The sequence below is a fragment of the Archocentrus centrarchus genome, chromosome 5, assembly GCF_007364275.1.
Source record: "Archocentrus centrarchus isolate MPI-CPG fArcCen1 chromosome 5, fArcCen1, whole genome shotgun sequence".
NCBI classification, from domain to species: Eukaryota; Metazoa; Chordata; class Actinopteri; order Cichliformes; family Cichlidae; genus Archocentrus; species Archocentrus centrarchus.
The window spans coordinates 18062359-18079868 of record NC_044350.1 but is presented as its reverse complement, the minus strand read 5'-3'; the positions used below and the strand labels follow the sequence as shown (position 1 = coordinate 18079868).

Below are 17510 nucleotides of genomic sequence, written 5' to 3'. Positions count from 1 at the left end.
CTAATATCAGATGGTTTAAGAGGCCCATAATTCAGTTTTCTGTTTGCACAAAAAAAAAAAAAATCTTCACCACACTCAAGTGACAAGTGAGCAGGGAACAAACTGAGAGGAATGAACAGAATGTGAATGCTGTCTATACTTTCAATATGCTATTTGAGTCTTTAAGGACTCCATCTCTACAAATTCGGCTGTTTGCTTGCATCAAATCTGAGCCATTCAGCCATCTCAACCGTCACCATGGAAACAGTGGTCGTTCACTCCACTGAGCGAGTCCCCACCTGTTTGTTTGTGTGGACCGGGCCTTTTCCATGCACGCTTTTGGCGCATTTAAGTGTAAGTGCACACGAAAGACATTAGGGCTGTAGAAATCTAATATATCAGCCTGACAGCATGATGACCCAGTTCTCTATGTGTTTATTTGCAGTACAGTTTGTTTTATTGTCATTCAGGCTCCATTAGACAGGGCACAGCGACAGATTCAGTGTGCAGAGTAGGCGTTTTTAAAAGCAAAGGCACAGAAATATCTAACTCATGTCACATCTATTGACTGCAAACATTGCACAACAGTAAATGTTCCTTTTAAGCTTAAGGTCCACTACTAAAAACGGCTGCTTGGAGCTTGCTTACATGATATGTTGTAAGTTAATAACCGTATAAAACCATACTTGCATGATTTTTTGTAAGAAAGAGCATGAGGGCAGCAGTCAGCCAGCACCCAGACTGTTCATGTGTCCGGTGATCAGGTGCATTCAGAAAAGCAGGATGAAGAATCCTCGGTTGAACTAGAGTGGCCTAATGTACCTCCTTGCTGTTTGTGTGTCAGAGTGGCAGGCAGCACATAGCTGCGAGGTGTCTTTAAGTTTATAAGAGATGTCATCTGGACTCATATGAGCGTGATGTTTTGGATTTCTGGAAGCGAACCACTTGCCAGAAACCACAGAGTGTAAATAATCAAATTAGCTTTCTAAAGGGATATGAAATAAAGTGCTTTGTTCCCATCTTCATTTTTCATTTTCTTATGTCATCCTCCATCAGCAGCCATCTTCTTCAGAGGCCTGTGCACTCTCTCTCTCTCTCTAGCTCACATGTTTGTCCCGAATGAGCGAGTATGGCTCCCTGAAATATGTCAGAATCTGTGTTTTTTAGAGAAGGAATTCTTCAATTTCTAATATTTCGAGATAACTCGTCTGTATGAGTTATTAGAAAGAACAATTCTTTGGTTCCTCGCATCACACAAAAACCAGAGGGACAGACATTTGCAGGGAGACAGCAGCAAACAACAGAAAAGTATCTACTAAAGAATATTATCTCATAAATGCAGCTCCTTCAAAATAATGCAGTACATATACTGAAATGCAAAACTATGAGATTAGCACAATATATTTATCTAAGAATCCATTCTTTTAGAAAATATCTTAAAAATATAAATTATTTTGATTCTTTACCTTGTACAATAAACATGTATCTTTGTAACAGATTCTACTCTTGCAGTTATAAATGTACAATATTCACACTACTACAAAACCAGAAGCTCAACATAGAAAATCTCTGATTTTCACTGCTGTCCTTCCAGCTGCTTCGATGCTCATAAGCAGTGTCGTTTAATGCAAAGTCTATCCGCTACAACGGGAATGGCGACTCCTCCGAGAAAGTTTTTTTGTTGTTGTTTTTCTCCAGATTCGACATGAAGTCTCAGTGACACGCAAAAGACATTTAGAAACAAAGAAAACAGGTAAACAAACATGGGTAACACAACTTTTCCCGTGTTAATAATAAAAAGGTGCTCTCTCTCTCTCTCTCTCTCGCCAGCAGTCTGGCACAACAGGAACAGGAAGGACATTTATGGATGCAACCTCACAGTGTGTCTCTGTGCCGTTTAATGTAATCTGTGCAGTAAAAAAAAAATATCAATAAGCACAACACTAAACCCCTCTTGGACACTTGATTCTTCTGAAGATCACACTTAAGACAAGGGACCACAAAACGCTACATAAGAATAAATATAATAGATATGAAAGGTAATTATTGCGCACATGTATATGCTGTCTGTCTGCCTGTCGGCTTCTGGCTTTCACTCTGCCATACAAACATAAAACATAGGAGACAACATGTACTAAGGCCAGTGTCGAGGAAGGAAGTTACAGGAAACCAACTACACATTTTTTTCCCACCACTTCGCCTTTGTAATATACACTGTATATAGTTATACACTGTATAGAAAGTAAAGGAAAATGCGTGTTCCCCTTACAGCTGAAATATCTCAGCTTAGTATGCCATGTTTCAATGCCCTCTGCGGTTTGCTACTGATTTGACAGCCTTTGCTATCATGGCTTTAAAGTGGTATCCAGGGATGCCGGAATCAGAAAAGTAGGTTTTTGCCTAATGAAAAAGAATAACTGTACTGGGCTGACTTGGCTAAAACAAATGTATAAATTGTAAAACTCCCCAGAATGCATTCCTTGCCTTTTTTTTTTTGAGTCCTCTGCTAAAAGGATTTACTTAGGATTCATTAGCAGAATTTTGAGAGAAAACAAAATTCTTTCCCAGTGTGCACAATTAGTGTAACTTCATGGGAGAAGTATTTTTGTAACTCTTTAAATGTTCCTGCAAATGTTTTCCATGCCTTTCATAGTGCTGGGAGGTTCATTGTGCTTCTTATTTGCTCTCCACCTCCTTTGCTTTCTACTCTCCTTCTGTCCATTGTCTCTTTCCTTTAAGTCTTTTAAGAGTTAGAGTGACTCTTCTCTCCCTGAAGTGGCTGGAGTTCCTGAGCCACATGGTTCTCCCGCCCATCTAACGGCAGTGTGCTATTTCCCAGCTTTCTTTGGATGCCCTCCATGTGGTTGGGACCCTGTTGGAAACTGGATCGATGGCCAAACTTGGGGCTGGATTTCTCCAGGAGTCTTTGGTTTGGGTTGGGGCCCGAACCATCATGTGGGTGCTCCTCCTCATCTGTATCAGCATCAATAAACTTACTGACTGAGGCATCATGGAATGTGAACATGCTGGGCAGTAGGTTTTCTGGGCTCTTGCTGGGTGTCCTGCTGCTGGCAGTTGTGTAGATGGACGCCTCGGGACTCTGCACGGATGAGCTGTCAGAGAGGACTCCTGTCCCTGAATCCTCACCACCTCTGAAGTTGACTTTTAAAGAATGACTTTTGAGTGGGTTTTTGAAATGCGTGCCTCTGGGGTTGTCAGAATACAGGCTGAACTTGGTGCCTGTCAAGGGTGTAGTGTTGCCTTCAAACTCATTTTCCAACGTGGTCTCCAGGCTTGGGTTTGTACTGACCTTCCCTGGCATGTTGCTGATAGGGCTTTGGGAAAAGCGAGAGCTCTCGGGTAAGTCAGTGGCACAACTGATGAAGCTGTCAATACTGGACATGCTCTTCATGTCTGTCAAAACCTCCACTGTGCTTGAGATAGCTTCAGTTGGGATGCTTCCCATCTCAAGCTCAGCTCTCTGTCTATAAGTTTTGGATGGCTGCCCCTTTTCCCTTTCCTTGCCGTTGAGGCTGGGTTGCGACTGGGTCTTGGTCATCTTGTTGTACAGCTCCTCCAGTTTCTGTGCACTGAGGTGCTGGGGGCTGCTAGAAGGCTTGGCCTGCTCTTCATAGTTCGATTCAAGGGTCTTGGTGGGGCTACTGGGGTTGGTCTTTAGTTTGTGTTTGGGAGTCCCTTTGTGGATATTAGGAGACACATGATTATCGTGGAGTTTCTCTATCTTTTCATCAGATTTTTCTACCATTACATCCATGAGCTCCACGCTGCGACCAAATGCATCTTTAATGTTCATAGAGACAATGCTACCATTTCTCCTAGCTCTCTCCAGAGCCTCCCTTCGTTTGATGGCTTTCTCCTGCCTCTTTTGCTCTTTGTAGAACTCAGAGAAGTTATTTACAATGATGGGGATAGGCAGGGCGATCACCAGAACTCCTGCAATGCAGCATAAACCTCCAACTATCTTTCCCAACAGAGTTTTTGGGTAAATATCTCCATAACCCACTGTGGTCATAGTAATGGTAGCCCACCAGAAGGAAGCTGGGATGCTCTTAAACTTGGTGTCTTCTTCATCCTTCTCAGCGAAGAACACCAGACTGGAGAATATCATAATTCCCATGGCTAAGAATAGGATGAGGAGGCCCAGCTCATTATAACTCCTCTTGAGAGTGAAGCCCAGGGACTGAAGGCCTGTGGAGTGACGGGCTAGCTTCAGAATACGCAAGATCCGCATGATCCGGAAAATCTGAACCACACGACGCACATTTTGAAATTGCAACACGCTCTTGTTGGATTCTGTCAGGAAGATGGTGACATAATAGGGCAGGATGGCTAACAGGTCAATGATATTCAAAGGACCCTTAAAGAACTTCCATTTGTTGGGAGAAGAGAGAAAGCGAAGCAGGTACTCCATAGTAAACCAGGCGATACACACAGCTTCCACATGGGCCAGTTGTGGATTGTCGGTGGGTTGACCAAACTCATCCGTGTCCTGCAGCTCTGGAAGTGTGTTCAGAGACAAGGCAATGGTGGACAACACGATGAAGAGGATGGAGATGATTGCCAGGATCTGGAAAACACAGAGAGAAATAAACGTTAAAAAATAATGACTGCAGCGTAAACCCCAATGCTTTATACTCATCTTTGCTATTTCCTAGGAACAGCAGTGTCGGTCAGTCAGTTCACCTCTTTGATTCACACTGAAATAGTTTAAACAGCACTCCACAGTCCAACAATGCAGTAAACCAGAATGGGGATAACAAGGTTAATGTTACCTGATAAACACATTAGTGTCAGTGGTTTCTGTTTTAGTGATATTTAGCTGAAATTCAGTTGATCATGGGGTGTATTTGTAAAATGACTCACTTTATATAAAAGCTGAGCCGAACAAATCAAAAGCAGGATATTGATCAGCACATGCATGCCAAATGCGCATGGCTTCAGAATGATTGCCCAATCCATTTAGTTAATTTTAGACAAACAAGAAACAAATGCTTGATCATCAGTGTGTCTCTTAACTGATGGTTGTTTAGACAGAAATGAACAAGACACTCAGAGATTAAAAGACAGCACAGAGTGTGCAACAAGTCTGAAGCCATCTGTTTTCTGTTTATGCATTACCCTAAATACGGAGCTGGCATCACAGTTTTTATTTCAAAACCAGTTTCATCAAAGTTATATTCATAACAAAAGAGGAAAAGTATCACAGAGACATCACACATCACGGTACATTTAAAGGAGTCATTTTGCTTCATTGCAGTTTATGGTGAATATTGGTGCAGATATTAAAACCATCTTTTGGCTAAGTTAATCATGCAGAGAAAATCTGATATGATGACAGCCTCGATGGATTTTTTTTTTTTAAAGTCCAGATGGTCTGAAAAGCTCCTTTCAGAACAAGACTCAGTATCTTCAAACGACCTTCTGGCTTTTTTCAAGCATGGCTGGTTAATGAAAACTGACAGTCAGGTCTGTGACTGACTGTCTGCTGATGAATGGGAAAAACACTGCGACTCAAACTCAAACTGGTACAGTGAAGCTGGTCTTCAGGGCTGGGGTGTAGTCAGACACTGTCCTGAATCAAATCTGATACATGAGTTTGAGTCTTGTAAGGCAGTGAGGAAGGTCAGTCCCAAGAGAAACCCCATTTGAAAGAGAAGAACTGGTGCGGCTCCATTTGCAACGTTTAACTACATTTTCAGAAATAACTGAAATGCCCCAGTTCATCTTTTTGATGATATTAGTTCACGGCCCCTTTAACTTTTCTACTTTCATGTCAGCATTTCAAAAGAAATAGGGTCTGAGCTAATGTGAACTCTGGGGCATTTTTTTTTTTTTTTTTTTGTAGGTCTCTTGCATTACACTGGGAAAGAGTGTAAGCAAAAGGGAAGAAAGCCAGAGAGAGATACTCTTTTATTTCTTTAAAGGCTTTGACACTTTACTGCCTCTGCCTCCATTTCTATTCATTCTGCTACAATCCTTCAATGCCCCGGGCTACAGGAAAACCCAGATGAATTACTTTGGTTCAAAGCACAGCGTGTGTAGCGAGTGAGACCAGGTGAAAGGCTACTGGAGACCTTTTAAAGAACTGAGCTACCTACTAATGATATAATCTGCTGAGTACAACAGGGTCTAGTCACACTGCTAGGGATTAAGAAGCCTACACCGTTGTGGCTGTGTAGGTGTGCCACACCTATTATTCCTGTCCTGGAGTCAGTATGAAATCCAGCACAAGGTCAATGTGGAGGCTATGTCCCAGGCGAATGGAGAGCGGGATTATTCCCTTGTGCCAATCAGCCTCCATAAGCTTTAATTAATCTTGACAGGTGAGTGATTGTACCCCTAGCTGGCCTTTAAAGAAAGAGGGGCTAAAGGCAGTGAAACCCTTGGGTGAGGTAAGAGAGGACAGGAGTTTAGAAGTAGTGAGGGAATTAAATGACACCCCAAAATGTAAACTTTGTCAGAGCCTTCCCTGAAATAGCCTGCCTCCCAGTCAAGATCCCAAGAGAGTCAAAATGATGGATTAAACTCCCAAATAAGACCTGTTAGAGGTAGATTTCCTGCAACTGAATAATTGCACTCAAGAGAAAACAACCAAAGTTAAAAAAAAAAAAAAAATGAATGTGATCCTTAACTCTAAAAGATAAAAGTTTGAGTCACCAGTTTTGGTACATTTGGGAGGATGTAGAGGTCACACAACTTAGCAGAAACCCTAAAGTGGAGTTGTAGGAAAAGCAAATCATGTAGCATGCACGCTGATGTAGCAGCAGCCTTTCAGAATAAACCACATCAGATTGGGACTTTTCTAGCTGGATGCACTGAGCGGGGCGGAGCGCAGTTAATGTATCATGCTGAAACCTAGCTGCGTTGTGTAAAGAGAACACCTGAAGGATGATGAGCTCCAGTTCCCATCAAATGATCTCTCTCTTACTTACCTCTTCTCCTTCCACCCTGGTAGCGAGCCAACTAGGGTCAGCCAGAGAGGAGATTATATGGATGTGATCTCACTACAGTGATACAGATAGACACAAGCAGAGAGGGATGTCTACTGAGGACACTCGGCACAGTGACAAATCTGTGACAAAGAGAAAATGAGGCTAGCCCAGTCTGTGCTTTGCAACAGAAACCAATGAGTTCCCTGTGGTAAGGACACATGGAGTGTAATATGATTGTGTTCCAAATGAATAAAATGAATCAGAATAATTTTATGTAGCTGACAGAGGGCACAATTAAAAGATGAAATATATATGGGTGAATGTATTTTACAGTGCAGCGGGGGACATTAAGACACAGACACTGCCAAAGAGGGTTATGGTCAGTACTGTGTTACCTCATTAGCTCTTAATGACAAGCACTGGAGTCATGAGGACAGCCCGTCCCACTTCCTGTTTGCATAAATGGAAGATAAATCTGATCAAGGCTATTGCTGCTTCTGCACAACCATAGCACACACTAACCCCTAACAAACACATGGAGAGAGAGACACACACACACACACACCATATACACCCCCCTCCAGCTCAGTAATTAGCCCCAAGCCTCCCTTCCCCACAGGCCTGGAGAGGCAGGAGCCTGAATATTTAATATCTTCCTGAAGTGCAAGCTTTGCTGTCCTGGAAAAGGTGTGCATGAGTGGATCCTCAGTGGGCCATGACAGACTGCAGAGCGAGAGACGTAGCCTAGTTTTCACACAGCTTTTGCCACACAGGGTTGGTTCTACTTCATGCTTGATTGAGGGAGGAATGGACAGGAAAGCAGGGTTTCTATTAACACCTGGCAGGAGACATCCTCAGGGAAGGAGTGTCCCATCAGGACAGGGAGAGGAGGGGGGGAATTGACAATGATATAGTGTAACCAAGTTGTGCACATTTACCAGGAGTGAAAAACAAAGTATTTCATTATTTTTAACAAGTCTCCTCACCTCTATATTTTATCAGACATATGTTATTTTGTTTCTTGCCAGTGTTGAGTTCAGATTTATGGTTAATAATTAACATGGACAAGTGCCATGGTCAAGTTGCTGTAGTGACTGTTTAAGAAAAAAAACCAAAACAACAAAAAAATCCAACAATAATGCTTCAGGCAAAAATATATCTTTGGTTATGAAACTTTGTCCAAGTTTGTGGCTTGTTCCATCACGAGAAAGGCTATAAAACTTGTCCATTATGGAGTCATAGCACTTACATGCTTGCAAATGCTTCTGCAGCACATTTCACTTATCAGCCTTCCATCCGTTTCTTGGCATATTGAGCTCATGTTCATGTTCGCAGAACAACAGCTTATGTTATTAGTTTTAGACGCATTTAATCAGAAACTAACCTCTGACCATGTTTACATTTTGGCCTCAAGTGGCATTTCTTGAAAAGTTATTAAAATTGAGGGGAATATGAGTACAAAAATAAGGGTTTAATTTTTAGACAAATTTTGGATAAATACACAATTTCTGTCTTAGTCCAGATGGTTGTGAAGCAATGAGACGCACAGTCAGGAGGCAGGAGCGATATGACAGAAGGAAGAAAACATTTAGGGCAAAGAGAAGAACGTCATAAAAACTGTAGGTGTATGAGATATTGATAAAGCACAATATTGGTCTGAGAATACACACACACACACACACACACACACACACACACACACACACACACACACACACACACACACACACACACACACACACACACACACAGTCAAAGTGAAACTGCAGTCAATCGTTTTGTTCGTTTGTGCGTTTAGGATTTTTCACTGCATCATGCTGCGTGAACTGTCGATTCACTTCTTCATCGTAACTGGATTTGCCCTTTTTCACCACAAGACATGAATCAATGGAGGGATTATGTCACACAGTGATTCACTTCATTTTATTTTATGTGGGCATGCTGAGTGCAAGATGGCACCTCTAATCCTCTTATTGTAGTACTTCTGTGTCTCGCCAATAAATGTTTTCCAGCCCTTTATGCAAACAGTTGACCTTCCTCCTACAGGGGCTGCTGTGGTTCTGCACTTATTTCCTCTGTGGGATACTGGGTCAGTGTTTTTGTTTTTTAATAGAGACAGGGGAACAGATGGATGGTATTACATTGCCAATAAATAAAGTGGAAAGTCCTCTCCTTAGTGGAGAAAAGGCCTGTTGCAGCTATAAACACTATAACTCCCCAGGGTTACAATCACCTTCTTGGAAAGTTCCACAAAGGGACTGCGGTGCAATAAAAACTGCTCTCACCTGCTGCTCTTACATAATATAATTATGATGAACCCTTAAACATGCTGTCCTTTTTTTATTCCCCACACAGTAGCTTTATAGTTTCTAGGATGACAGTGTTTGCATTTTTTACATTTTGTAACTGTCAACAAACCTCACAAAGGACTTTAAATCAACAGCGTGTTAGTCTGTTTACTCAGTAGTTTCCAGTTTCCCTAACCAGTCTGTGGCCTCTAGGGCACTGCTTTCTGCTAAAGAACAGCTCATAATAAAGTTGGTCACAATGCATAGATTCATAAAACACATTACTCAGGCATATTCCTAAACCAACAGGTGCTTTAGGTTTTAGTAAATACAAGTTTGACAAGAGGAAATTATCATAGTGTACATGATGCACATTAGTGAGTTGTACAGTAGCAGAAGAGTACACAACCCAAAACAATAGACTAAAAATAAAAATACAACACCAATGTTTCTGTTAATTAAAGAGCATGATGTAACAAAAATGGCTCACAGATGTATGTTCAGCAGTTATTGGACAATATGGAGTCTTATGGCACAATAAGAAATAAGCTAGATTAGGGGTTTTGTCAGGAAGGGCATCTGGGAGCAGTTGAAAGTAGCTTCTGCAGTACCACTGAAAAGCAATAACCAGCTTTTAAATAAACAATGTTCCCCTAGCCTAACCTTACCATCCAAACTGACAAGACCTTTTGTGTCCAACACAGGTGTCCCCCCCCCCCCCCCACTTTGTGTCACCTTCCCAGCAACCTTTTCTGTCCCAACTTTAAGCCTCTCTATAGAGAGCCTGTGTATATCCTGTGCTATGTACTGAGGAGACAGGGAGATGGATTACTGAGCTTGCGGCTACTCACAGGATGTGTCCTTTTGAAGGTGTGAAGGTGGTGCTAAAATGATGAGGCACACAGACAAAGTGCATTAAATGTGTGTTCACAGATTTCTGGTTTTTGACTTTATGTGAGCCTTTAGAAATCCAGCATGCACGATATTTTCCCTTATCTTAGTGGTTAGTCAGTTCAAGTTAAATTAAGCTCAGATAAAGTATAATTAAGATAAATGATTAAATTCCTTACATCAAAAATGCCTGAAAATTCAATGTAAATTGGAACAAACTGGAAGTGAATTGATCTGTGCAAATATTCAGCAGCCTGTAATGTGTTTCTTTTGACTTTTCGCTGCGCAGAGGCTCATCATCAGGTGCTCCGAGGCCAAAGTCGTCTGCCTTTGGAAGATGGCAGAGAAAAGGCTGAGGCTGAGTAAAGAACAGAGATGAAGACAAAATACGAGAGTAGGTGAGCAAGTGAAATGAGATTATTCCCTAAGGCTGCTGAACAAAACAGTAGCGGTGCTGCTGTCACTCTATGAGTGTCAGTCCTCTTGATAAAACATCTGTACTCTAACCAGAAGCCACAGAAAACCTTGAGTGTGAAATATCTAAAGCACCTGCATTATCTGGTGTAGGCTGAAGAATGTCTAGCACTACAGCCTAAAAAAAACAGATGTTTATTAAAAACTGTTTTAGACATTTTAAGAACAAGTTGCTGTCATGTTGCTGTCCATTCAAAAGTTTCAGAAGTAAGCCATATTTTAAATTTTATTGTACTTATGCATGATATGTAATGTTGTGTGAAAAGAGTTATTTTTCTGATAAACAGCCCTGAAATATTTTGGTCTACAGATAATGAAAAAATTATTTATTTTGATTGACTGTTTCAGATGTGTATTAAGATGTGTTTCTTAATACCATAAAGAAGAATGGAGGATACAGAGGGCAGTTGATGGTGGGAGATGTTTCTTACAAGTGCATATTTATAAGATGTTTGAATCTATTTATATATGTATATTAATTGATTTACATTAGCTTTGTAATTACATTATTATCTGTAGTAGATGAGTAGATGAAAATCAGTTTATTTATAAAAAAAAAAACCTCAGCTGTTGTCAGGCTATGATCTTTTATTGCTTTGAATTTTGTTGTGGACATAAAAATTATGACCTTTTCTTGCTATGTTGCTTTAAAATGTGCAGACAACATTCTGGATCTGTTTTTTTTTTCTTCTTTTTTAAAAAATTAATCTTGTAAAAATCACCTATTTTTTAACCACTTCTGCAGTTCAGGGTCGGTCAGGGGTGGAGGTTACACCTTGAACAGGTTCCCAGTCTATCATAGGCCCTCACACAGAGAGTCAGACAACCAGTCATGCTCAGATTCACATCTAAGGCCAATTTAGAATCACCAGTTAACCTAACATACATGTCTTTGGACTGTGATTACTCAGAGGAATGGGTTGATAGACAAGTCAGTGGGTGGCTAATTGATATTAATCTCTGGCTCTCTTCCACAGCATGTCTTTCTCTCCCCTCAGCCCAACCGGTCGCGGCAGATGACTGCCCCTCCCTGAGCCTGGTTGTGCTGGAGGTTTCTTCCTGTTAAAAGGGAGTTTTTCCTTCCCACTGTCGCCAAGTGCTGCTCATAGGGGGTCGTTTTTGACTGTTGGGTTTTCTCTGTATTATTGTAGGGTCTTTACCCACAATACAAAACGCCTTGAGGCGACAGTTTGTTGTGATTTGGCGCTATATAAATAAAATTGAATTGAATTGAAATTGGTGGTCACCACAAATTCTTGATAGAAAAGGGAACACTTGTCTGAAAAACTGTGTTTATTCAGGGGAAATAAGCCGAACCTTTAATGAACTGTGTGCTGGCTGCACTCTCTGCTGGGCCTCAGAGACAGGCTGGGCTTTCAAACAGCATGTCCCTGTTTGAATAAATCTACTGTGGTAACCCACAGTAAGCTTGGGAAGCTTTCCTCCAAGCTACAGAAAAAAAAAAAAAAACAGTCTGCATGGGCGAGCCCTACTAATGGAATAAGTATGGTGTCTGTGATCCTCAGATGTACAATCCTGTTAGACAGTGGGCGTTTTTCTGCTTGCCTGAAATGCAGCACACACTGGCAAGGCTCATGGCTCACAGCCATCTCACATCTCCTCTCAGTGAAGACACATCACACCCAGCTGAAAATGACAAGTTCTCAAAATCTGTCTTTGTTCTCGATGCTTATTATTTATTTCTTTTTGCAGGCTGGAGTTCCAGCTGTCTCTTGTTGCTATGGTCTTTGCTCACTATGAAACTGGCAGCAGTGTTGGCAGGCGAATGGAAAAAGAACAGAATATATGAGCTGAATCACTACCAACTCTGTGAAAATGGACCATTTGGCAGTGCAGTGCATGACAAGAGCAATGCTGATTCCTGTTTATCTTATATTAAGGTTGGGGTGATGTTAATTAGACAAAAGTATGAGTCAAGAAAGTAACCAGACTTTGCTGTAATTAATATGCCAGTCAAAAGAGGTTTAACTGTAATTAGAGAAGGTGATCAGCATCAAGAAGAAGACAAGTTGCTTAAAGAGAGTCAGTAGCCATCAGATACTCACCAGCCAGCAGTGGCTTAGTGATTGCTGACTATATGTATGGCTGCTTTTGCTGTCTTGCTTGCTTGTCATAGGAGGATTTGGGCTTTCCGGGTAATTTCAGGTTTAACGTGGGTTTTCGGTCTTACGAAGGTGGTTTGCTTCTTACTGGTACATCGCCAGGCAAATTATGCTGCAGACCTAACTTGCTCTGAAGCAGGCCATGCTCGAGATTGGAGATCAGAAGGTATGAAATCACAACCAAGTGACCAGTTTTCCAATTCCAGACTTGTGTCACCATTCATGGAAGATTCCTGAGACCGCTGTGCACAGATAGTAAGTGGATTGGTCAAACACTGCCAACACTGGACACATGGATTATAATCAAGTATTTAATTAAATTCAGTGTTCAAAAGGAAAGCTTTAGTTTTTATTATCTCAGCCACAGCCCTGGTGGTGTTTAATGGTCTAAGAGTAAGGAATAAATATAAAAACAAAATTCAAATGCAGTTGACACACAAATTTGATATGTAAGCAAGTAGTGTGCAGGTGCTTAATGAACAATAAAATTGTTATAAAATAGTTTGTAGCCAGCAGAAAAAAATAAGGAATACAACTGCACCCAAGACTCTATAAACACTGTCCTAATATCCACACACAGAGGTGTGAGGGATCTTCCAGGAATGCTGACGTTATGTCCTGGAGAATCTTTTGGTCAGTAGGTTGTTATTTTGTACCAACTGATTTCTAATCTGGAGCCTAACTTGCTACAGAGCAGGTTATGTTTGCAGCATAAGTTACCATGTTGAAAAGAAGTGAGCCAAAAACCCAGAATTAACCCTGAAGTTATCTAGATAAGACAAAATCCTGCTTCGTAGTATAGGCCTCTGGACTTGTGTGAGCATAATGGAAAATCTGACAAAGACTAATGGGAAGACAGCAGAAGACAGTTGGGGAATGAGTCACACCTGAAAGTAATTAACACAGGTGATAGCAGGTAGGTCAGACTGACAGTCACACAGGAGGGAAAACAGAAAGTGAAACTAGAACCTAGACATAACAACAAAAAAACAAACTAACCTTTAAAGTAAAACAACTTAAAGATAAATACTAAACACAGACCCAAGAAGATTTACACTAGACATGTTAACAGACGGGGAAAGGGCATTAGCAGAAAGACAGAGAGACAGAGACAGACAGGGAAACACAGAGGAACCGAAACTACCAATTACTAATACTAATACTAATACTAATTACAATTACTAATAACAAGACATTCACAGAAACAACGAATTTCAAAACTGAAACTCATCACTAAAATAACCACAAAGCAAAAACAGGAATCTGTGAATAACAGCAGAGGGGGAAAAAAGAGTAGAGTAAAAAAATAAAACTAGAATGATGACAAGAGAATCAAAACAGGAATTCAAAAAGTTCAAACACTAGAAATTGGAGATATTTCCATTATCTCCATGGCTACATTGTGCTGAGCCTAATCACACCTTAGACCTCAAGCTTACAAAGCCAGTCCAAGTGGTGAACACAGATTCCTTTACTGGTCTGGTGTCTGCTGACAGCTAATTAACATTCACTAATTTTTTCGGTCTCTGGTGACCTCCCTCTAAGGTGGCCGTAGTCCTTGTTTACCACTAAAGACTAAATGTCAGTGGGTTCCTGTGACAGGCTCAGGTGTCAGCACTGAGTGGAGAGAGTTACCTGTGACGTTCACTGTAAACACCACCAGCAACAGGAGAGGCCTGGTCTCTGTGGCCACGGGGTCGACACTAAAACGGTTTCAGTTTCAGTGCTGGACATTCAGTGACTTCACGATGGACAAGTGTGCTCAAGAACAAACAGGGACTGTGCAATAACTTAGGGGAACAATTCAAGATTTTAGACTGTACTGTTACTGCCTCTCATGTTCAGATACACAAGAAGTCTACCAATGCAATGGTTAAAATGCTAATGCTGAGGCTTCGAAATGCAGCATTCAGAATGCAGTGGGTGACGTCACGGTTGCTACCTTCATATTCATGCAGTCTATGGTTTATGCAGTCAGGTTATGCTCACCTGGCTTTCTAACAGCTAACTCAACCTGATAGCAGTTAGTGAGCTAATTATTTAGCTTTAGAGGTGTTGCTAGGCAGATTTTACCATTAGACCCCACCATGCTAACTGCTTTCACTATTTTTCTTTATGGTAAGTTAAGCTAACCAGCTAAAGTTTCATATGGAATATACAGACATGAGACCAGTATTGTTCTTCTAACTCCTAGCAAGAAAAGGAAAGAAGTATTTCCCCAAATGGCTAATTATTGCATCATCTGTCATTTAATTAAATTCTGAATATCCACCAGTTTGCTAGTGGCCTGTTTAGGATTGAGGCTTGGTTCATGTGTACCTATAGAATAAAGCATAGCCATCAATTTATCATGGCCTGATGGGAATCGTGTTGAATTTGAACAGTAATGCCAAAATGCACACTGTGGTAGAGTGGGTCATTTATCCATTGATAGGTCAGTGGATAGATCCCCTGCTACTCCAGTCTATGCAGAAGATACCGAACCCCGAGTTGCTCCTGATGCATCCATCAGTGTGAGTGTGTATTGGAGTGTGAATCTGTGTGTGAATATTAGATAAAAGTACTTAGGCATTGATAAAAGCTGTGTGTGTGTGTGTGTGTGTGTGTGTGTGTGTGTGTGTGTGTGTGTGTGTGTGTGTGTGTGACTGGGTGAATAAGACTTCTAATGCTCAAATTGAGTAGAAAGGTGCTATATAAGTACAAGTCTTCAAGTTACTTGATTTGAAAGGTAACATATACTAGTTAGCACATGGCTACATGTAACCCTACCACTAAGTGGTTTATGGTTAGGGACCTCTTAACATCCACCAGGTTAATGACCTATATGCCTTTATAAAAGCTGTGTTGATATACAATCTACCAGTGCAGCAGAGAAATTCTGGTAACATCTCACATTTATGTGTGTGTGTGTGTGTGTGTGTGTGTGTGTGTGTGTGTGTGTGTGCACGTGTTAGTGAAACTACTAATGCATCAAAACTAAAATTATCTTAACTGGTCCCAGTGTGCAGGCCCACCACTCAGGGTAGCCATGACAACAAATTCACCAGGTTGCAATTATAGAAAGTGCTGCACCACTGGGTGCCTGGCAGAATCTATTTCCTTCAGTTCCCTTTCCTTTCCTTTCCTTTATGTCTTTTTTGGTGCACGTGTGTCATATCCTTTTTTTTTCTAGTTTATAAAAAATGTTAAGCAGTGGAAGGTAAGTAAATAGACATAATAATGCTTGATGGAACATGCACTTTCCTCCATTTGACATTGTCAGCTTCACACACTTTGAACCACAACATTAAAACATCTGCCTAATACAAAGTATGATCACAAGCTTCCATGGCAGGTGATGGTGGATTCAATTTTTTGTTAATACTAATGTGTAAGAGTCTTTATTGTGAGGTAATGAATTTTCTAGTACAAGGTGCAATCACAATATTTAGTGTACCTGATTTACATTTGGTCAATCTACCCTTCAAGGTCATCTTCTCTTGCAGTTCTAAACCACTCCGAGTATGACTGCTATTTTTAGATCACTCCCTGGAAGTCCCATTCTGATCACCTGCATTCTGAGCTGGTTTCTTCTCAAAGCTATTGAAGCAGTGACCTTTCAACTTGAATTTCATTCTGGGAAGAGAATGAAGTTGAAGGTAGACAAAACTATTAAGTAGGGGAAGGGGGTGCTGCAAGTAGAGCATGCACGTCAATGAAAAAATCTGCAAGCATGCTTGCGATCATGCTCCTGATGGAAAATATAGTGAATGTTAACATTGGTATTTGTCTCAGTCATAGCTGGAAATGTATCTGACACTGTCACTGATGATCCTCAATATCATAGTCAGGTTTGTATATATATATATATATATATATATATATATATATATATATATATATATATATATATATTCCAAAGAATAATCTGAAAATGGAATTGGTCTAGAGGTATGTGGTATGATTCTTATTTTCTGGGCAGAGTGGATCTTTTCAGCTGTTGTGGAATGGATATGGGACCTTGTGCATTTCCTTATGGTGTCTGGAAATGGGACTTTATATATCAAAAGTATAATGACTGACAGATTCCACCTCTAGCTTAATTCTTCCAATTTTTCTTTTTCTACTCCTGTGTAGCCACACCCACTGTTCCGTTAGTTTGATGTTAAATATTGTTGAATAATACTGAATGCCCTGAAAACAATCAAATCTAAGGTCATACATCCTACGCACTTTATATAGATGTGACGTGCAACATAAAAACATCTATTTTCCTTTCTATACAAGTGAAACACCAGCTGTATACCAGCTAATGTCTCCTCCTAAATGATTTAGAAGAGTGGAAGGGCAGAGATTTCCTTTCTGATTGCAGCTGACCACAGCGGTGTGTGTACTGTGTTCGTACAGTAAGGCTTCTGTGTCGGTGTCAAACTGCTCATTTCTGTCCAGCTGAGCAATCCAAGACTCCCACTCATCCTCCATGGTAAAATGAAGTCAGAAATACGTAATGTAGAAAGAAACCAGGAAAAAAAGGATGTTTGAAGTGCAGTGTATGGTGTATAATATATGCAGCTGAGATGTACAGGCACTAAGGAACCCTAAGGCAACAGGCAGAAGCAAAACTTTGGAAGTGACCTATTTTCCTAAATACCTCACTGAAATGTTAAGAAGAAGTTGTGCAGTAATGGGCAACTTAAAAAAAGAAAGAAAGAAAGAAAGAAAGAAAGAAAGAAAGAAAGAAAGAAAGAAAGAAAGAAAGAAAGAAAGAAAGAAAGAAAGAAAGAAAGAAAGAAAGAAAGAAAGAAAGAAAGAAAGAAAGAAAC

General features: G+C 40.6%; 1 protein-coding gene across 1 annotated transcript in view; it reads right to left on the bottom strand.

Moving 5' to 3' along the window:
- Nucleotides 1-398: 398 nt before the first annotated feature.
- The window catches only part of LOC115780944 (potassium voltage-gated channel subfamily B member 1-like), a 39235-nt gene continuing 22123 nt past the window's right edge, over nt 399-17510 (bottom strand). The window contains exon 3 of the mRNA XM_030730405.1: nt 399-4567. Coding sequence (XP_030586265.1) covers nt 2723-4567 — 1845 coding nt within the window. The 3' untranslated portion in view covers nt 399-2722. The remainder of the gene's footprint in view (nt 4568-17510) is intronic.